Genomic DNA, 21471 nt, shown 5'->3' with positions numbered 1-21471 from the left:
TTGGGAGCTTGTATGAAATACAGACACTTAGGCACCATTCAGATCTACTAAATTGGAATTTGCATTTAAACAATATTCCCAGGTGATTAAGAAGCACTATCCTACAGGCACACAGATAAGCTCAGCAGGTGTGGAGGGATATAGGCTGCGCATATATGTCGGAACTGTCTAGAAGAGGCAAAGGCTGCACAGGTGGGGAGGAGCTGTGAGGGAGTATAGTCAGAGCAAAGGAGGTGTTCCTCAGAGGTGTGGGCTACAGAACTGTAGGGGGGCTCTTTGGGTAGATATTGATTATGTGTTGTTTCAGTGCCCCTTCCTTTAGATGCCCCAGGAGTGAGATTATACCTTTGAGTTACCTGGTCATTGTCACTGCACCAGCCAGAGAGTGACAGAGGCTCTCTACCACCATGAGCCTGGGGAGACCCTCCAGCAGGGACCCCAGGACCATCTAGTTTAGCAGAAGAGTACTGTTTCCCTAAAGAGATGCATAACCAGCAACAAGCTGGCTTCACTGCTGAAAACTTGCCTTGAGTTTGTGCTAGGCTAGACTCTTCCCTCCCCCTACTCTTTAAACACCAACTGGCATATCTTTCTCTCTCTCTCTCTCTCTCTCTCTCACACACACACACACACACACACAAAGCTGATTTAACAGAAACTCAGGGCTTTATGAGCCTTTGTAGAGTTAACCCTCTCCTTCCCCTCTCTGACCTCCTTCACTGCTGGGCTGGGCTCTGAGCCTCCAGGAGCCTTTAACATTAACATCTCTGCTGCACAAAGCATGCCTGGTAAGAGTAATGGCAGGCCCTAGGCTTGGTTGGAAGCAGCAAGAATTTGTTTTTACCAGAGCCACCATATCTCCCTCTTAAGCACTCTTAGGACTCTGAATCTCTTTTTGCTTTCCCAATAGAAATATTTCCCAGCCATCCACCTAGAGCCTCTTGACCCTTTTCTGTGGGAGAGTTGTTTGTGCATCTCAGTGGTAAGGAAAAGGCCCCGTTGTGCTTGCCCTTACCCCCAGAAATGGAGTAGGCTGAATGCCCAATAGCATCAGCAGTAACTGAAAGTAATTAGAGTCCTAGCCCTAAGCCTCAACTGTCGTTGCTCTTTTGCCTGCCACCCAATAGGTGAGCCTCTGGTTTCACCAGGTTTCTGCCCAGGCCCAACCCTCTGTGTTAGGGAGGATAACAAATCTTCACCACTGTCAATCTCTCCTCTGTGCTTCTACCACCCTTCATTCATTCCTGTCTCTCATGCTCCTCTTCCTGCCTTAAATGGGCTGCTATGTGTTCCTGTCTTCTTTTTACATTAGACAAAAGTCTTCTTGGCAAGAAGCAGGTCTTGGTATTTTTCCCACCCCAAAGTACATTGTTCCCCATCTGCCCCATGTTGGTATTCAATGACTATCGAGGTTTTTTAACAAGTGGTGAGCTCACTGATGTTTAATTATTGGGATGACAAAAAGGCAAGAATACGAGACTGCTCTGTCCAGAGAGCTAAGCTTTAGAGCTGCAAGTTGTCTTTGTGAGCAAAATGTGGTGCTTGCCAGGCATAATGAAGGTTAGAGAGTTAGAACAGGCTGAAAGATGAAGAAATTCCACAGAAGGGAGAAGCTGTTTGATACCAGTCCTCTGAGTCCATTGTCCATTGCAGACAGTAGCTCTTTACTCTTCCAAGGCCAGAGGAAAAGAATTGGAAATGGCAATTGTGTGAGGGCATCCCATAGACTGCCAGATTATTACTTTGTTTTCTTGGAAAAACCAAGGAGTCCAAAAGATTCATGAACTAGTGCAGGACAGGCTCAGTCCTTGAGTAACTGAAGCTTACCAAAAACCCTCCAATGACATTTGGGGCCAAGATCCAGATGAGGATCCACAGGTCAGTCTGGCCTAGACCAAATGTTAATATCTGTTGACATTTTTCCTGCTTCAGCTTCCTACCATGTGCAGGGCTGAAGAACCAGTCTCAAGGTCTCTCCAACCAAATGCCCTTATTGATTCCTGGACAGCATCTTTCCTCAATGTTCTATGCTTCCGTCCTTACCTTGGGGAACTAGAATTCACATTCTGGAAGGAAATTGAAAGATCCTCTGGACATGCTTCCCAAAGCTTTGTTAGCCCTGAATATCTGGTTCCCTTCTTGCCCTCCTCTGGGCCTTGCCTAAGCAGAAGGAACCCAGAATCCCTTGACCCCTCCAGCTCCCTTGATTTTAGAATCATTTCCCCTCTCCTTTCATAGGCCTCATCTCCAAAGTCTGTGTTGGCTGAAACTGAAGCAAAAAAGAAAGAAGGAGAAACAGAGAGAAGGGACTGCCTTCTATCCACTACCCACCCTCACACATTTTCGCCTTCTGCCTCAGGCCCTACCAGTCCATTTTCTTCCATTGTTTTCATAACGTAAAATTAGCCATTTTAATCATTGTTAATCTATTTTAAAAGAACTTTACACCTTCAGCCCTTTCTCCATTAAGTGAGATAGTCTTTCCCTAAAGAGGTGGAAATGGGGGCCAGGGGAGGTGTGGCAGGATAGGGAGCTTGGAAACCCTCTAGGTCACAAGACTATATAGGCCAAGACCTGTGTCTCTAGCTAGTCCAAAATAAGGCAGGAGACTCTTGAACATCTGTTTCAGGGTATAAGCTTAAGGATAGGGATGAAAGTCACAGGGGCCAGGTCAGGCTAGGCCTCCCAGAGGAACCAAGGTTTCTCAGTTTCTGGCTCTGGCTCCTACCTCTTGGGTTATGAGGTTTGTCCCCTAGGCCTTTATGTCCCCTAGGCTTCCCTCAAGACACAGCTGCTACAGTGGGTGTCCCTGAGTTGAGGTATTTGTCCTATCTCCCAAAGAAAGGCTTTTTAGTCATAGGGTTTCCAGGTGAGTAGGAATGGGAATGAATAGCAGAACATCAATCTAGGATAAGCAGTCCTAACCATGAAGGAGGCAGAGCAGAATTCTAAATCTTTTTAAAAACCTCACTGACCCCTTGTCTCCCCATTTAAAAAATGAATCTAGTTCTTTGCCATCCCAGTACTAGCTTCATATCTTTCACCATTCTTTTTTTTCCCCCTCAGTAGTTTCTGAGTAGCTATTTTTGAAAGCTAAATAATGGGTAAGGGAGTAGGAGCTGCCACTCTCGCTGGGATAACTCCAGAACCATTTTGGTTAATTCTCCTACCCCAAGTCTGAAAGCAAGGGATACTCATTCTGTGAAGTTTGCCTCCTGGCTCTGCCACTAGTCACGGTTCCTATAGCTGATGTGCTGGCACAGGCCAAGGACCAGCTGAAGCATGGTGGCCAGCCACCAGGCAGTACTGTCCCCATTTAGAGTTTTTCCCCAACTTCAGTGTAGCAAAGTCTTCTCTGCTTTTGTTCTTTTAAAGATTTTATTTATTTGACAGAGAGAGACACAGCGAGAGAGGGAACACAAGCAGGGGGAGCGGGAGAGGGAGAAGCAGGCTCCCCGCTGAGCAGGGAGCCCGATGCAGGGCTCGATCCCAGGACCCTGGGATCATGACCTGAGCCGAAGGCAGATGCTTAACGACTGAGCCACCCAGGCGCCCCTCTCCTTTTGTTCTTAATTGGTGGCCTCAAGTCAGGTATATTTTGTCTGGCAGGTGATGCCCAGAGGGAATTCTATTCCTTGAAAGAAGATTCCCCAGAGGCCACCAGGTAAGTAAGGACTGAGGCACAGTTCTCTTGCAAGATGATGGATAGATATGATGACCTGAAATTCCCTGGCACACAGTGAGAAATAAAATATTAAAAACCAGCTATAGCCCTCAGTCATGACTGGAGGCATTATAAATTGGGACAATCCTTTGGGAAAGCAGTTTGGCATATGTATCAAGAATCTTAAAAGCGGGCGCCTGGGTGGCTCAGTTGGTTAAGCGACTGCCTTTGGCTCAGGTCATGATCCTGGAGTCCCTGGATCGAGTCCCTGGATCGAGTCCCGCATCGGGCTCCCTGCTCGGCAGGGAGTCTGCTTCTCCCTCTGACCCTCCCCCCTCTCATGTGCTTGCTCTCTCTCATTCTCTCTCTCTCAAATAAATAAATAAAATCTTTAAAAAAAAAAAAAAGAATCTTAAAAGCACTCCTGCTTTTTGACCTTATACTTCTACTTTCTTTAAGAAATTATCCTAGGGTCACCTGGGTGGCTCAGTCTGTTGAGTGGCTGACTCTTACAATGTGGGATTGAGCCCCACATTGGGCTCTGCACTCAGAGTGGAGTCTGCTTGAGATTCCCTCTCTCTCTCTCTCTCCCTTTGCCCCTCCCCCCACTCGCATTCACTCTCTCTCTCTCTAAAATGAATAAATAAAATCTTTTTTTTAAAATTATTCTAAATGCAAATATATATGGATTTCAGCATAGTACTATTTATAATAGTGAAAAATTGTAAGCAACCTGAATGTCCAAAATAAGTGAATGGTTAAAAAGTTAGTGTACAAAAAAAAAAGTTACTGTACATCCCCTCTATGGATATTATGCAGCCATTAAACTGATGATTTCAAAAACCATGTAAAAATATGGAGAGTTGATTATATTCTAATACTAATTTTTAAAAATCCAGAATATAAGGGGTGCCTGGGTGGCTCAGTCGGTTAAGCATCCAACTCTTGATTTTGGCTCAGGTCATGATCTCAGGGTCATGAGCCTGCTTAAGATTCTCTCTCTTCCTCTCCCTCTGCCCCTCCGCTTGTACTCTCTCTCTCTCTCAAAAAATAAAAATGCAGAATGTAAGATAGTTTGTTTTTATTTATTTTTATTTATTTGAGAGAGTGAGTGAGAGAGAGAGAGCAGGAACGGGGGGAGGAGCAGAGGGAGAGAGAGAAGCAGACTCCCTGCTGAGCAGGGAGCCCCACACAGGGCTCCATCTCAGGACCCTGAGATCATGACCCAAGCCAAAGGCAGATGCCTAACCAACTGAGCCATCCAGGCGCCCCAGTTTGTTTTTCTTTAAATGTTGTTCTATGCATGTGTATTAGCTGGCACTCTGGTTATAGTAACAAATTTAAACTCAAGCTAGTTTAAGTTAAAAAGGAAACTAGACTATAAGGACACTAGGATTTCTCATAGTATTCAAGGACAGGTGTGCCCTTCAAGCATTAGAAGAGTAGAGCAAGTTCTAGAATCAGAGCCTCGGAAGGACTTTATCTCTTGTGTCTGCTTCTTTCTGAACATCAGCTTTATTCCTGTCTCCCTGCCCAGTGGCTTTCTCTGCTACCTAATCTACAGTCTTGAGCTTTACATCTCCTCTTAGTCCTACTTTCTATTCTGGGGGAGACTCTGATTGGCTCCATCTGATCCAAAAAAGAGTGGGACCACACTGAACCAACATGGTACCTGGAGCCCACCCCTTGACCATGAGGAGAAACACCAACTCCTAGAGGGGGAAACCCCAGAGTGTTGTTACTGTGGTATACACACAAGACTTAAATACACTAAAACATTAACAGAGGTTTTTTCAAGGTAGTGAAACTAAAGATTAATTTAAAAAATTTTTAGCATGTATTACTTTATAATAGAAAAATCTAAGGGCGCCTGGGTGGCTCAGTTGGTTAGGCATCTGCCTTCGGCTCAGGTCATGATCTCAGGGTCCTGGGATCGAGCCCCACGTGGGGCTCCCTGCTCAGTGGGGAGCCTGCTTCTCCCTTTCCCCCTCCGCCCCCCCCCGCTCGTGCTCTCTCTCATGCACTCTCGCTCTCCTGTCTCTCCCTTAAATAAATAAATAAATTCTTCAAAAAAAATCTATTAAACTTGTTGTGGCTATGGTTGTTATTAGGCCTGGGGTCAGCAGAACTCTTCTCCATTTTGGTTCTCCCAATGACAGCCACTACAAAGATACTAAAGCCTAGTGGTGCTTGGTTTTGGTAGTGAATTCCACTAAGCTGTTTAAGGAGACAGAAGATTCTGTTAATCACAGGACCAATTTGAGTTCTCACACTCTAGCTGTAGCATAAAAATCCTTTCTACTTCTTTGTGGTTAACTTTACTTTGCCCCAAAATGCCTCTGCAGAAGTGTGGTGTGTATGAAGAAAGAGTGCTTTCCTTCTTTGCTTGCAACAACCAGTAGCTACTCCAGAGCTGGAAAGTGAGTGCACACTCAATGTGTTGACTTTATTTGAGTTGAGCCTTCTTTTGAGGAAAAACCTAGAAGATTAAGGAGATTTAGACTAATAAGAGAGGCCTCTCTGAGCTAAGCAGGATCTTCTGCCCCCTCATGCAAATTTAGGCTTCACAGATTTTTTTTTTTCAGTTCTTCTTCCCCTCTTTGTAAAAGCCACTAGTGGCATTTAGAAAGATTGGTCTCTTTTATGTTTCCTTGATCTTCCCCAAAGACCTTATACTTGTGAGAGGTGTTTGTCCTTCCTCATAAGTGGGCCCATAAAGGTCTTATTATGTCCCCAAAAGATAGAAGTCCCAGCCAATTGCCTGGCACTACAGGCAGCTCCTGGAGAAATCCTGGAGAAGGGAAGCTAGGGAGTAAAAGTGGGAGCTGCTCAAAACTCACACCCAGGAAATAGGACTCAGGACTTCAGGTCATACCACAAACAGCTGTTATTGGTCAAATGATTCTCATGTTGAGGTGTGGAGTCAGAAACAGATGGAAATGCTTATAGGCTGAATAAACAGCCATCTGCAGGGAAGTAGAGAGGTCTAACCAATGCCTACATTGCTACTGAATATTCTTGGATGGGAGGTTAGTTTTCTGCCCAGCCGTGGGCATTGGACATAAAGGCATTGAGTTGTATTTTCTGTATCTGTCTCTAAAATATGATGTATAAACATGTTTATTTCCACCCACTGGCAAGAGATGTTTTGGGGAGTGGCATAATCTTGAAAACAGGAGACCCCAGGTAGTTTCTGAGCTGATCTCTGGACAAATTGTGACAGAAATGAGTTGGTCTTTGATGCCTTTTCTTGCTGTACCTATGTGTCAGAGAGTGGCCTGAGCCCAAGGTCTTCCCTGCTTTCCTGTTTCCATATCAGTGTTATCTTTCTTCCTGTCCCTGTTCCTGCTCTAAGTTTGCCCTGTTTCCTGCTTCCACCCAAGGGAACTGAACAGGGTACAGACAGGACTATTCCAGAGGTAGCCTTTCACAACTCAGAACTGCCTCTGCTAACTCTCTCATAAACCTAGAGGAAAATTCACATGTGTTCAGTGAAGAAAGGTTAGATAATGTTGGTACAAGCACTTTGCCTCTTCATACTTCATTCTGAATCCATTTAAATTTCCATTTTTTCTGAGAATTAGTGCTTGGAGGTGAGGACAGAGGTTACCTTTCTTGTGGGAAAGCTAAAACTGAATCATGTCTCTACTCTGAATCATTCATGCTCAGTCCACAAGGCAAGGGCAAAATTGTTCAGCACCACGGAGAGCGTCTTTCATCCTGGTGACAAGATCACGGGCACCTAGGTAAAAGATAAGGATTTGTAGCTACAAGCCCATCCAGTCTGATCTCCTTACTCTTCTGGCCAGTCACCAAGTACCCCTTTTCTCTTCAAGCTCTTAGTATTCAACTTCTTCCTTTACCTAACTAGGCTTTTAGGAATGAACTCCTTTAACTTTCCACCTACCTTTCTGCCTCCATGTTCTCTGCATCCCCCACTCATCTTCACCTCCCTTCCATTTCAGTAGGGAGCCTTCCTTCTCTGGCCCAAGGCTCTGTTTCCATATCCTCTTGAGTCCTGCAGGACCATGCCCTATCAAACATCTCCTTTTCTACCTAGCTTCTTTCCCCTCAGGCTAGGACACTGGTCAAGTATTTCGTAGGTCCAAAGAAATTCTTCAACTCCAAAATTCCCTTTGGCTATAATTTATTCTCATTCCTTCTCTTCTCAGTCTGGCTCCTTGAAAGAATATCTGTGTTCACTGCTTCTACTTTCTCTTTTCCTGTTACCTCCTAAATCTTATGTAATCTGGATTCTGTTCCTACTCTTCAACTAAAACTGTGTTTTCTGAGGCCACTTATGACTTCCTTATTTCTAAATACTGTATTCATCTTCTGGGACTCATCTGGTTTTTTGACACTGTTGATAATTACGGGGAGCTCCTTAAGGATGGGACCACTTTCTGTTTATATTTATGAGCCCCAGGCTTGCCACTGATAAATAAATGAAGGAAATATAGTGTGTCAGAGTAAGGAGAGGGAGGAGGCAGAATACCCCCTGGTCAGTCCCCTCCTCACCCTGTGGAGGGAATACCTTTTCCACAGATACTTCCCTACATAATCCAGGCCCCAACCTGTGAGATGCCAGGGCTGCAGCTGTGGGCCAGTCACTCCTAGGGCATACTGTCCATGATTGTGTGGGCCTTAAGGAACCTCTACTAATACCTTTATAACTAGCACAGATATATTGCTTAATATGTACTATAAAGTGCTCACATCTATTAACTTATTTTAGCCTCAGAAGAACCTTTCATGTAGGTATTAATATTAGTCGCATTTTACAGATAAGGAAACTGAAGCCCAGATTACACAGCTAGTAAATGGAGGAGCCAAGATTTATTTTTTTAAAAAAAATGGGTTGATGAGTTGAATTTGTTGAAGCTGATGATAAGTACCCAGGATCTCACTACATTCTTTTCTCTTCTTTTGTGTAAGTTTAATAATTTCCATAATAACACATTTTTAAAGGATCAGATTGGATTAAATCAATGGATTTTTAAAAGATTTTATTTTTAAGTAATCTCTACACCGAACATGGGGCTCAAACTCACAACCCCAAGATCAAGAATCACTCGCTCTACCAACTGACCCAGCCAGGCACCTCAAATCAATGGATTTTAATTTTGTTGTTGTTGTTGCAACAGAACCCTTTCTCCAACCAAAATTTTGTAGAAAGGTTGGTGTGTAAGTGAAATAAAAGAGGATCTCCAGGGGCGCCTGGGTGGCTCAGTTGTTAAGCATCTGCCTTCGGCTCAGGTCATGATCCCAGGGTCCTGGGATCGAGCCCTGCATTGGGCTCCCTGCTCGGCAGGAAGCCTGCTTCTTCCTCTCCCACTCCCCCTGCTTGTGTTCCCTTTCTCGCTCTCTCTCTCTCTCTCTGTCAAAATAAATAAAATCTTAAAAAAAAAAAGAGAGAGAGAGAGGATCTCCATTCTCACTACTATTGCTTCCCTCTTGCACTCAGCCCCGCCCAAGGCACGGGGTTCAGGGAACACAGTTTAATGAAAATCACTGGACCAGACTAACTCTAAGAATTCTTCTGGCACTTTTGCCTTCCTCTAATTATATTGGCTTTGCACTGGCCATTAGCCTATATATCCTGTCCCAGAAACAGTGAGACTGGGCTATTAATCATTTCTGCAGTCTGTGGAGAATTTGTTTGAAGGGTTGCAGAAACATGGGTTGCTGTTAGAGATGCATTTCAATGTCTGTCTCCACTGAGTGTTTAATAATCTTGCTAATCCGCACTCTAGTTCCCAGATCTAGCTAACTCCTGTCAGATGTCCTTGGGGGGCATTTTAAATTCTCCCTGATTTCTTGGAGTCAGACGTTTCCTTCTGCCTGGATTCCCTCTGATACTTAACATTCATGAATATTTCACATTTAACCTGATTACATTTCCATGTGATGGTCATGGTGCATTGGCTGTGTTTCTCAGGGAAGACATACAGGAAGCCCACAGTAAAGACTTGAATTTTCAGGCACAGTGCCTGAGATCTTTGTCCTTGCCACTAAGATGGCCTTCTATCATGGATAGTGACAGGGGAGATGCTGAATGGTGGGCTTTGCATGGGACCTCTCAAGACTACGGCTCTGAACCCTGGCTTATGACCCGTAGGAACTGGCAGTTTCCCTCAGGGATCAAAAGCCACCAAGACCAACCCAGTGGCGTTGAGGACCAAATGTGGGTCCCTGTGACCAGAATTGCTCAACAGCTTCCCAGGCCCACTCAGACCCTATTCTTCCTGCAGTTTCCCTCCACTGTTACCATTTCTACCCAGTACCTCCAGACTGAGAAGCAACTCTGATGAACTCATCTGTGCCAAAGAGGGAAGGGTTAGCCCCAAATGCCTGAGGGGCTCACGTGTTTAAAGTCACCCCCAGGGAAAGGACAGTGAGGCTTACATGGATGGATGGAGTGGAGGGGTCCAGAGAAGATGCATGATTGGGAAGGCCATAGATTTAGAAGTCACCAGTGTAAAAATGTTACTCTAAACTGTAGAAGACATCAGGGCTCCCCAAGGAGAGAGGCGGGCTGAGGGCCAGAAACTGCTGAAGAGACAAAGCGCTGTGGGGGGAGTAAAAAATGATGGTTAAAGAGGTAACATGAGCCAAGGATCACAGTGTCCTCGAAGCCAGAAGAAGAAACCATATCCAAATGGATATGGTATGTGTGACATGTGAGAAATGCTACAGAAAAAGTAATGTGATGAAGGAAATTGGAGAGGTGCCACTGCTTCCCTGGTGGGATCCCACAGGCATCTTTATGGCCTTTACCCTTTGAGAAGTCATCCCTCAAGCTGCTTTGGGAGTAGGTCCTACCTGTGGCCTAAGGGGAAAGCCAGACCCCAGCTGTCAGGTCTTCATGCACCCTGTAGGTAACACCTCAAGGCTGTTTTGGCCACAGAGAGGCATGTACGGGCCCAGGTCTGCATGGGACAACTGATATCCATTAGGAGTCTCTCAGGAGGAGCTGAGACAAAGAGGCAGAGAATAAAGGACTGGAGAGGATTGCAGCATGGGAAGCTGCCTGAGATGCACTGGGGCACTGCAGCACCCCACTTGTTCTGAGCCCTGCCCCCCTACAATCCCAGCTAAGGGGTGCAGTTCAGAGCAGAGGACAGAGGCCCAAGTTCTGCCCTCAGGATCACAAACCGCTGTGGCAACAGAGCCCACCCAGGGTCTCGTACTCTGGATGGCCTGAAAGAACATGGGCAAGGCTAGGATTTCCCTCCAAACATTCTAGACTTTTTCCTTTCCCCGTAATGACAAGCATGTTTTCATCCCCACTGCCTCATTCTAAAGAGAACAGAAGCCACCATAATAGTTATATGTCCTTCCCTTGCTGGGTCACTCAGATCCCTGGGTCTGACACTGTGGGGCTAATCCTAGAGCGTTCTACCTGTCTGTCTGCTGTCTGTACCCCCAGAGGCAGAACAGACAGAGCCTTGGGTGTACTCTGCAGTCTCAGACCTTGGGCTTACCATTCTTTAATCCTAGGCGGATGTCTAGAGTGGCAGTACCCATATCAGTGGTTGGTCATCAGTTTCTCAGGGAGAATGTGCATGACTCCAGCCCCTTCCTACTGACTCCAGTAGGGTGGGCCAGGGCCCTGGACCTTGTAGCAGAGGTTTGGGATGTTTTGGAGGAAACAGTGAGGCCTGATTACTGAGTAGCACAGGACTACCTGGTCACCAGCTGATTTGCCATTATTCATCTTCTCACCTACCATACCCAGCCAACCTTTCAGGAGACACTCTTTAGGATTCATCTGTGGAATGAAGAAGTTCTCATGAGAACTCTTTTGTCCATTGGCTATAATCTTGAAGTCTGGCCTGGCTTGGCCAGTTAGTTCTCTGGGTCCAGTGAAGGGACACATCCAATGCTAGGGGAAACAGAAGGAGAAGGCCTGTCTTAGGGAGCATGTACTCTGACTTTAATCCAGATTTAAACTCACAGAAACCTAGAAAGACCTTTCCAAACAAGTATACAGGAAGGTCCCTGAGGAACAGGGCAACTAGTATGGGAGGTTAGACAGGAGATCCTGTGGGTTTAAGGAATCACAGTAGATTTTCTGGGGGAAGCCTGGCTCACACAGGCCTTTGAAGACAGACACCCAGGTGGGTGTAAGTGGGGCTGAGATCCGAGGCTCTTTTATCCAGTTCAAGGTCTTCCTTCCAGCGTGTATGGGTCTTCCCTTCCCTTCTTGAATCGCCTGTCTACTGCCAGGGGTGAATGAGCCCAGATGATGGGTGGGAAGACCAGCTTCAGGACTGAGAGCAGCCCCATATATTCACTACCTAACAACTTTCTGTCTCTCTACTTTCTCCCCACAGGACCCAGCCGCCGCCTCCATCTCAGACGGGGACTGTGACGCCCGGGAGGGTGAGTCAGTAGCCATGAATTACAAACCATCCCCGCTCCAAGTGAAGCTGGGTGAGTGTGTCCGGGGGGTGAGGGAGATGTGGGGAGTGGACAAGGTGCTCTGGGCTGGGTCCGCAATGAAGTGGCACAAATAAACCAACTCAGACTAGATGATTCCAAGACTCAAGCCACCAAATCATCGGCACTGCCAGACACCTTATCTCCTGCAAGGCAAAGAGGGAAGTTACAGTTCTCTGCAGGACCCAAAGCTCTAGGAAGCATCTCTGAGGCCAAGAAGACTCCAGGTGTTCTAGGGGATAGCTTCAGGGATAAAACCATGCAACCCCAGAGAGAGGGTTAGAAGTCCCATCAAACACTGGGCCAGGCTGGGAGGAAACTGCCTTACAGGTGGGGTGTCAGTTATTATGTTTGAGGGGCAGAAAGGAGTGAGGATCCCAAAACCTAGAAGCTGAGATCCTCTCCCTATTCCTCCCTCATCCATCTAGAGATCTCAGGGCCTGGTTGGCTCCTGTTTTGGGGAGCTTTCCCTTGGTTTTTTAGCAAGCCCAAATATCTCCCCACCCCCTTTCCAGGGTCACCTTTCCTTTGGGGGTTTATTTCATGTCCATTCTGAAGGCAGTCAGAAGCAGCCTGCTTCCTTGAAGCCACTTAGCTCCCAACCACTACCCATAGCTCCCGCAGCTGCTCTTCTCACTTCACCCTAAGCCAGACACTGCCCTTCTCCCTTCAGGGGCCAAAATTTCACTCACCAAAGGCCGCTGCATATACCAGACTTACTAAATTTTGGTTTCATGAAGAAGAATTACAGCACAGTGCATCCAGGAAACAGTTTACAATTAAATACAATTCATGACTGTCCTTCAAAACTCCTCTGCCATCCCTGCTACCCTCTTGGCCATTTTCTCCTCAGACTCCAGCTGCCCAGTAAATACTGGACCCCTCCTCCTAGGAACCTTTTTCCATCTGTCGTAAAACCCTTTCCTTGTAGCTGCTGGAGCTCCTTTTCACAGAGTCCTATTCTTTTATTCAGTTTGTTTGTTTGTTTTCTTGTGGTGTGTGTGTGGGGGGAGGGTTGTTTTGTTTTGTTTTTATCTTGCTTCTCTCATTCCAGACCATATCCTGGGATCTCCTCAGGCTGTTTTTCTAAACAAGAGAGCAGTTCTCTCAGTGGATTTGTTCATCTTCCCAAGACACCGGACTCCCAACTGCAGCCAGTTTTATTTATTACTGTTTAACAATACAAGTATTTTAACAAGTGTAACTCCTCTTTCTACTCCCTCCTCCACCACGTTCTCCTCCCCAGAGATAATCATTCTAAGCTTTTTTAGTTTTTCTTGTTTTATTTTATATTTTAACATAAGTGGTATCATACTGTACACATTTTCTGAAACTTTGTTTTTGTTTTTGTTTTCCATTTAATGCCTTGGAGCCCCTGGCAATGCCAGTATATAAAGAATGACTTCACACTTATTTTAAATGGTTGCATAGTAGTCCATAGTTTGGTTTTGCCAGTTTATTGTTTGCCTTTTTTTTCACTATTTCAAACAATTCCAACATGCTTTTAAAATAACACTTTTTTTCCTCCCCATTATAGTACCACCAAAGCTCCTCATGAAAACTCAGAACCTTGTTCCCTTTGCACTAAGGAAACTCACCACCGGGAACTTGCAGGCAAATTGCACCCCCTAGAGTCCTGGAGTGGTTATGGCAGCTGCTGCCAGCTGGAAAGAAGCTGGAAAAAACTGGAGTCAGAGGAGCAGTGGCAAAGACAGAGGGTCAGAGACTGAGAGACGAGAAACTAGAAACATGGAGGTCAAGGGAAATTTCAGAGTCACAGCAGCTGGAAAGTCCCATTCCATCCTGCCTCTCTAGGGCTAGTGTTTTTTTTTATGAGCACTTTCCCCTAGCATCCTTTTGCTGCCCAACAGTCCCTTTTCGACATCTGGGCTTAAGGGGAGTAGGAAAGGGTAGGCAGGCCCCCTCCAAGGCCCAGGAAGCTACTAGCTACTGGTAACAGTGTCACATACCAGACAGTGGGTCACCTGGTGGCCAGCCCCATAGATCTGGTAGACTCTAGAGCCTTGGAAAACTCAAGGGCTGGCACAAGTATAGCCAGAGGAGCTCCCCAGCCTCTTGCCCTTTACCCCACTAGCCCCATTCTTCCCCTCCCACTCCACAACTTCAGTGGCTCCTTTGGCTTCTGCAATAATCCTAAGTTCCTTTGTCTGGCATTCAAGGCCTTCAAGCTCTGTTTGTAACCAGAGGGAGCCCCCAACCCCTTAACACAGGATCTAAGACATAAAGGTGAATGGCGAATAAATAAATGACTGAATAAATGTATCCTCTTTTTCCAAACTGACCTCACTCCAACTTCACCCCTCCATCCCATCTGGATCCATACTTACTTTGCTCACTTGTAAATGCATTTTTGTATATGCTAGCCCTCCTTCCTAGAATGCCCTCCTCTCTCCAGCTCAAGGTATCACCTGCAAGAAGCCCTGACTTCTCCATCCTTCTGCTTCATCACTCCCTCTCCAGCCTTTCTCTGGCATCAAGCATACACTAACTGCCCCACATGGGAGTACAGCTTCTGGAAGACAGGGGTCAGCCTCTTCCTGTTGCCTCTTACTATCTACCTCAGGTTGTGCAGGGCCAAGTACTGTCTCCACCAAGCAGCAGGGCCTGGAGTTGGGATCCCTGCCTCGGCTCCTAGAGAAGCAAGGGGTTTCACAATGGAGGCCCAGCCCAGTCAGTCCTGAGCAGTAAGGTAGGATGGCCCTGGGAGCAGGACACAGCTTCCTTCCCATGTTCTCCTGCAGAGAAGCAGCGGGAGCTGGCCCGGAAGGGCTCCCTGAAGAATGGCAGTATGGGTAGCCCCGTCAACCAGCAACCCAAGAAGAACAATGTCATGGCCCGAACAAGGTAGAGGCCCCCCTACCCCACCTGGACCCTGCCAGTCAACATCTATTTCTGCTGGTCCTACGCCTCTCCTTCTTCCCTCCCTCCTCAGGCCCAGCTCCTTTCTGAGAGGAGGGAGTCTCAACAGGATCCAAGGGGCAGGGGGAAGTGGTGGGTCAGGGCCCGATCCAGTTCCTCACCAGGCTATGCGCTCCAGTTGCCAATCCAATCCCCTAAATTTTCTACCCAGGCTGGTCGTCCCCAATAAAGGCTACTCCTCGCTTGACCAGAGCCCAGATGAGAAGCCACTGGTAGCCCTTGACACGGACAGGTGTGTACAGGGATGCTGGGGCAGCCGGGCAAGCCACAGGAACCTGTGTGAACATGCAAGTGGGCTGTAGTGGCCGCACCTGCTGAATTGTCAGAATTGGGATGTGGGGTGTTCCTCAGGCAGCCAGGAGCTCTCCAACGATGAATGCCCCAGGGAATGGAATTTTTTTGTCTGGCAGTAGGAAAGAGCAGGGAGAGGAAAAGGGGACTGGCACAGTCTGATGCTGTCCTGAGACGACTGATGCGATTGCTGCCCCTTGAACGGGCCCTGATGCAATGTCCACCATCCTGCTCCTTCTAAGGGAGGAGCCCGACTGCTGGGAATGCACCTGGCTACACTTGAACTTTGGGAAAACCCAACAAGTCAGGGGGATTTGTGCCTAGAAAAAAGGTGAGAAGAATGGGGGTGAAGGATGTAACAGCTCTGTATAGAAGGAGGTTACAGGCGGCAATTCATTTAGAAGGGCGGGGCTAGGGAAGCTGGGCGTTTGCACAGCAAGCACAATCTTTTATTTAGATCTGCTGTTTACTTGGAAGTGTGGGGGAGGGGGAAGGTTTGGACTGATGGGGTAGGGGGTGGGGTACAGGGAGTTTTCTATTTAATATCAGGGAATCACTTCTCTGTCTTTTTTCTTCCACCACCAGCGATGATGACTTTGACATGTCCAGATATTCCTCCTCTGGCTACTCCTCTGCTGAGGTGAGGCCCCACTCCTTAGGACCCTAGACGCATCTGAGCAGGACCACCTCCATCCAGGAAAAGGGGTGGGGCCGACACCAAATCACACCCTGAAGGAGCAATGGGCAAAGCTAGGTGGAGCCCCGTAGGGTGGGGCATAACGGGGTGGGACCTGGGATGGGACAGTGTCAGATGGAACCTGGAGGCTCTTAGACACTGGCCTCAAGTGCGGGGAGCCCGGTTTTAGGGGCAAGGCTTAAGCCTGTGGTTAGAACAGGGCTCCTAAACAGAATGGAGTGTGAAATCCAGGCGATACTCTATTGGGCTAGGCCTGAAATAGGGGCCAGCCAAATAGAGGCAGAAGTTGCCCTTAGAATGGGATGCCCTTTGTAGAGAGGTGGGGCCTCAAGGATGTATCTGTAAGGAAGTGAGGCCAGAACTGAAGGTGGGGCCTAAGAAGGGGCAAAGCCTGGCATTTCGGTAACCTGCGATGGGACTGAGCTGGGGTGCAGATGGCCTGGGGATGCGACCCGACTGTGGGTGGTGCCTCTGGATAGCCCTAAGCCTGACCTCCTCCCCCTTTGTCTACAGCAGATCAACCAAGACTTGAACATCCAGCTGCTGAAGGACGGCTACCGGTTAGACGAGATCCCTGATGACGAGGACCTGGACCTCATCCCCCCCAAGTCCGTGAACCCCACCTGCATGTGCTGCCAGGCCACGTCCTCCACCGCCTGCCACATTCAGTAGCGGGAGGGGCCATTGCGGCCGCCCGGGGCAGGGCCCCCCGTGGGCCAGGTGGGACAGGGCAGGGGCCAACCCCTCCCCAGCTTGTCCGCCTGCCCCCGGCCCCTGCGCCCCCTACAGCCGCCAACCTCGTAACAGTCATTGCTTCCTCCTATGGTAGGACGTGTACCTCTGTGTGTTCATGGAGCCGGAGAAACCAAAACCGGGTCTTTCTCCACCCCGGGGGCTGAGGAGCGGTGGGGGCTGTTTGTTCAGTTACTTGGGGGACCTTGCCCAGCACCCTGCCCCCCTCCCCAAAGCTGCAGTCCAGTGGGGGAGAAGAAGGACTAGACAGCGGGGAGGCCAACACTAATGAGTGGGGGTAGGGATCACAAAGCCAGGGGCTTGGCCCCACCCCAGCGAAGCCATGAGCCCCCCAGCCCCAGCCTGACAAGGAAAGGGGCTGGGAGGGAGAAAGGCCCAGGGCAGTGGGAGCGGGGCCCAGCACCTCAGAGCCCCCTCCACACGCCCCCCGCCGGCCCATGTAACTATTTGTTTCACCCTCCTCTCCAGATGGGAAGCCTGACAAAGCTATCCAGTGGGATACTGCCCCCCCCATAGAATCACTGCCTTCTTCTTCCTCTTTGCCCCATTCACCCCCTTCCTTGCTCTCCGGGCTGTGGAGAAGGGTAAGGTGGGCCTTAGAGACAGGCCAGTTTGGGGTTATATGATCTGTCCTCACCCACCCCCAGCCAATGCATCTATTTCTCTGCCAGCTCCACCCACCCCCATGCTTCTTCACTGGTCTCCATCCCAGGCTGGAAGCAGGAGGTAGGGCTGGCCTCAAATGCCCCCTTCCCATCTCCCTCCAGCACAAGATCCCAGACACCGCTTCCCAGTAAGAATCTTCAAGGAGGCAAGCTTAGGAGAAAAGAGTGGTTGCATGTGTATGGTAGGGAGAACTTGGCAGAAAGTGTGTGTGTGTGTGTGTGTGTGAGGCTGTCAGGGTGGGTATCTATATCTCTGTGTTGGGCCTGTCTCTCCAGATGTCTGGTTCTGTCATGGATGTGAGTGTCCGTGGCGGGAAAGACTGTGTGGTCTGTTACGATGTGAGAGGCTGCTCAGCATGGGACTCAGAGCCCTGGCCCTGGCCTGGGAGTCAGAAGCTGGGGGCGTGGCCCTCGTGCTAGCACTCTCTGTGATCTCAACAAGCACTTGTGTTGTTTCTCTGGGCTTTCGTTTCCTCAACTGTAAAATGAGTGGTGTCTGAAATTACTTTTAAGGTCTTTTCAAACTTGAAGGAATTTTTTCATAGAAATTTCTGTGGAGGTGTGTAGGCAGGTCTCTGTGTGTCTTTGAATACACCTATGGGGCTTCCTGAGTTGTGTGTCTGTGTGGAAAGGAAAGGGGAAGTTCCTAAGGGACCTGTGTGTGCTTGGGATCTATTTGGGGATACGTGTGTATTCTGTGAACATGTATGTGTGTGGGGGAGTATATGTGGTGTGTGTGGCTCTCTGTGGCATCTGTGAGTCGGAGTGTGTGTACTGCTGCTTCTGCTGGTGCTGGTGTGGAGGGAGAGGGCAGAAAAGCTGAGGATGAAAATCGAGAGGGAGGAGGTGACTAAGCCCCCCACCCCTGGACTAGGCAATAGAGACCTGCCCCCATATGAAGAAATATGAAAGCACAGAGAGCCTAAGACTGCTCAGGTCTTCCGCCCCACAAACCTCATATCCCAGGACCAGGGTGTACACTCCCCATTCCTCCATGCTGACACCCCACACATGCTGGTGTATCCACTCTCAGATATATCACTCACGTGCTGCAGGTGTGCAGAGGACACCCCCGCGGCCCACTCCCTGGCTGCCATTCCTGGGAGATGGGAGCTGAAAGGAGGGGAGGGGAGTGAGAAGAGAGAATAAGGCTGCTGGCTTAGGAAGGGTAGCCCCTCTCCATGCACCACACCCCCAGGCTGCCAACCCCAAAGTGTTGAGGTGCAGCTTTCTACCCTCAATTCCTCCACCCTCCCCTACCTCATCTAGTGCAGGGACCCTGGTTAGGTGATGAGAAAGGACCAAAGGAAGGCAAGGTAAAAGAAGGCATCTGCAGGGCCTACAAGGTCCATACTGGCCCCCATCTGAACCTCTCTCTGCCACCCTGGTCAGCATCCCCATCCCGTCAGCTGGGCCCCACAGCCAAGCTTCCTACCACTACTATCATTACCCTGGGCTCCGTGACTCACCCATCTAGAACATGGGTACCTCCTCTTTTCCGGGCAGGGCCCCCATGAGGGCTCATTTAGACTACTGCCTTTGCTGCTGACTTGCTCTATGACTGGCCCACTGCTCGACCTCTCTGGCCCTGAGGAAGCAGGGAAAAGCTCGCTGCCCACAGGACACACTAGTTCCCTGGCGGGCAAGGGCTTCCAACTGAGGCAGTGTGCAAGTGGTGGTGAGAAGTAGGAAGCTGGTAGCCAGCACCTTCTGGGTCTAGGAGAGTGTGTGGGTCCCTCCTTTCCTGTCTGGGATGTTGGAGGGGAGGAATTGAGGCCTTAGCTTGCCCCCTGCCCCCTCCCCTTCATCCTTCCCCCTTGTAGATACTGCCTTAACACTCCCTCTACCCTCAGCTCTGGCTGCCAACCAGCCAGGTTTCTCCGTGCTCACTAATTTATTTCCAGGAAGGTGTGTGGAAGACATGAGCCGTGTATAATATTTTTTTTTAACATTTCCATTGCAGTATTGACCATCATCCTTGGTTGTGTATCGTGTAACACAAATAATGATATTAAAAGCATCAAACAAGCCAGCCTCAGCTCCCTACCTGGGTCGTGGGCAAGAGGCAGGTGGGCTGGGAAGGGGAGAGAACTGATTCTCTGGATACACATTTCACTCTGCTTCCACTCATGGGTTCCCAGGCCAGGCCTGCCACTGACCTGCTGCGTGACCCTCGACAAGTCACTTGATGTCTCGGAACCTCCATTTCTCTTCATCAAAGTGAGAAGTTTGGCCTAGATGATCTCCAGGGACCCTCTGAACTCTTGGAAACTGGACTCTTTTGAGAGGCTCAAGGCAGGAAGAGGCTGGGGGTAGGAAGGGAATTGGATCTCCTCACCTCCCCAGGGATGGGGCTGAGCCAGGTGATATCATAATGGGCAGTGCCCATCCTAGTGGAGGAAGCAGGGTGGGGTAGGAGCAGGAAGGTTGTGAGGGAGGGCAGCTGAGAGATCCTCCATAGGAGGGGGTCACAGCAGCTAGGGGCACCTGCCAGGCTGGAGGTGTGGGCTTTCTGGCAGAGGGGGTGGTCACTGATGTCTTACAGGAGCCCTTGGTAGGTAGAGCCCACCACGGCATCCCCTAGACCTCACTATGTTCCTCTTCTCCCGCAAGACCAAGACCCCCATCAGCACCTACAGTGACTCCTACAGGGCTCCTACCTCTATCAAGGAGGTCTATAAAGACCCACCTCTGTGGGCCTGGGAAGCCAACAAGTTTGTGACGCCGGTAAGTAGAGGCTGGGTGGGTGGACAGGCCAGAGTGAATGGTCATGTGTGTCTGAATGACTGGTAGTGTGTGGTTGTCATTACGTGTTTGTAATTATTTGTAGCTATGTATGTGTGCGTGTGTGTGCACGTGTGCACACGCATGCATGTATGGATTTTATTCATTTGCCTAGGCATGGAATTTATAATAATATATAAAATAGTACAAAATTCTGCCCTCATGGTGCCCTCCTACTCCACTAGGGTAGGAGGTGGAAAGAGACAAATAATTATCAACAAATAAACAAGTTTTATAAATTATCCAAAATGCTGGATAGGAAATAAACAGGGTAATGGAAATGGAAAGTAACCAGGCAGAGCTACTTAAATAGGGAGGTCATGGAAGACCTCTCTCTCACGGTGACATTGAGCAGAGACCAGAAAGATAAGAGAAAACTAGCCCTATGAAGAGCTAGCTGACAGAATAGGGTTCTAGGCAGAGTGATCAGAAAATGCAAAGGCCCTGAGGCTGCCTGTGGGATATGCCAGAAAATGTGCTATAGGCATGTTTTCATGCATATATATCACAGTCTTCTTGTGTCTGTATTTCTGTACTTGAAGATGAGTGGCCAAGTGGGTCTGTGCAGCATTCACAAAATGGAGACAAGATCTGTGAGTCTACTTGTGACTCTGCCCAAGGGAATTTATCTGTGTGTACCGTCCAACAAGTGGCAAGTATCTACATGTGCCAGGCACAATGCAGATACAACAATGAAAAGCCAGGCTGTGCCTGTGAAGAGCTCTCAGCAGACAAGTGAACAAAATAGGGTTGCCCAGTGGATGTACTGATACAAGAGCTGGAAAATCAGGAGAGCATTCCTGGTTCTTGAAGGGCAGGTCTACTAAGAGATCTTGAGGGAGTGGGCTTCCAACAGAAAAGAGTCAGGGGAAATGGCAGCCTCGGGACAAGGATCCACCAGGAATTAAGAACTGGAGCAGTGGGGGAGGCCAGCCCAATGGTGAGAGGAGCCACAGTGGCAGGAGATTGGAGGGGCTGGGGCTCAGGGCAGGAAGCCCAGTGAGGTGGTGAAGGATAAGGAAAGGAGGATGTAGGTGAGAGATAAGGAGAGACTGTGGCAGTGAAAAGGGAATTTTTTGAATAGGAGAGAATTTTTTTTCTTTTTAAAGATTTTATTTATTTATTTGAGAGAGAGAGAATGAGAGACAGAGAGCAGGAGAGGGAGGAGGGTCAGAGGGAGAAGCAGACTCCCCGCTGAGCAGGGAGCCCGATGTGGGACTCGATCCCGGGACGCC

At 48.6% G+C, this 21471-nt stretch overlaps 2 protein-coding genes across 9 annotated transcripts in view; both read left to right on the top strand.

Moving 5' to 3' along the window:
* FAM219A (family with sequence similarity 219 member A) overlaps positions 1–19480 on the top strand; it is a 52607-nt gene extending 33127 nt beyond the window's left edge. For 2 of the 6 annotated variants that reach the window (XM_081803096.1, XM_006739132.3), the window contains exons 2-6: positions 12001–12049; positions 14869–14971; positions 15198–15278; positions 15923–15977; positions 16548–19480. In XM_081803096.1, the coding sequence (XP_081659222.1) occupies positions 12001–12049; positions 14869–14971; positions 15198–15278; positions 15923–15977; positions 16548–16706 (447 nt within the window). In that variant the 3' untranslated portion in view covers positions 16707–19480. Of the gene's footprint in view, positions 1–12000; positions 12101–14868; positions 14972–15197; positions 15279–15922; positions 15978–16547 lie in introns of all 6 variants that reach the window. The other 4 variants (XM_081803095.1, XM_006739129.3, XM_006739133.3 and 1 more) reach the window with 3 other exon arrangements.
* A 146-nt stretch (positions 19481–19626) lies between these two features.
* SPMIP6 (sperm microtubule inner protein 6) overlaps positions 19627–21471 on the top strand; it is a 15589-nt gene continuing 13744 nt past the window's right edge. For 2 of the 3 annotated variants that reach the window (XM_081803092.1, XM_081803091.1), the window contains exon 1: positions 19742–20179. In XM_081803092.1, the coding sequence (XP_081659218.1) occupies positions 20045–20179 (135 nt within the window). In that variant the 5' untranslated portion in view covers positions 19742–20044. Of the gene's footprint in view, positions 20180–21471 lie in introns of all 3 variants that reach the window. The other variant, XM_081803093.1, reaches the window with a different exon arrangement.

Source organism: Leptonychotes weddellii, chromosome 14, assembly GCF_054177405.1.
Source record: "Leptonychotes weddellii isolate Sample4059 chromosome 14, ASM5417740v2, whole genome shotgun sequence".
NCBI lineage: Eukaryota > Metazoa > Chordata > Mammalia > Carnivora > Phocidae > Leptonychotes > Leptonychotes weddellii.
Note: the sequence above shows the minus strand (reverse complement) of the source record. Positions and strands in the feature narration are given on the sequence as shown.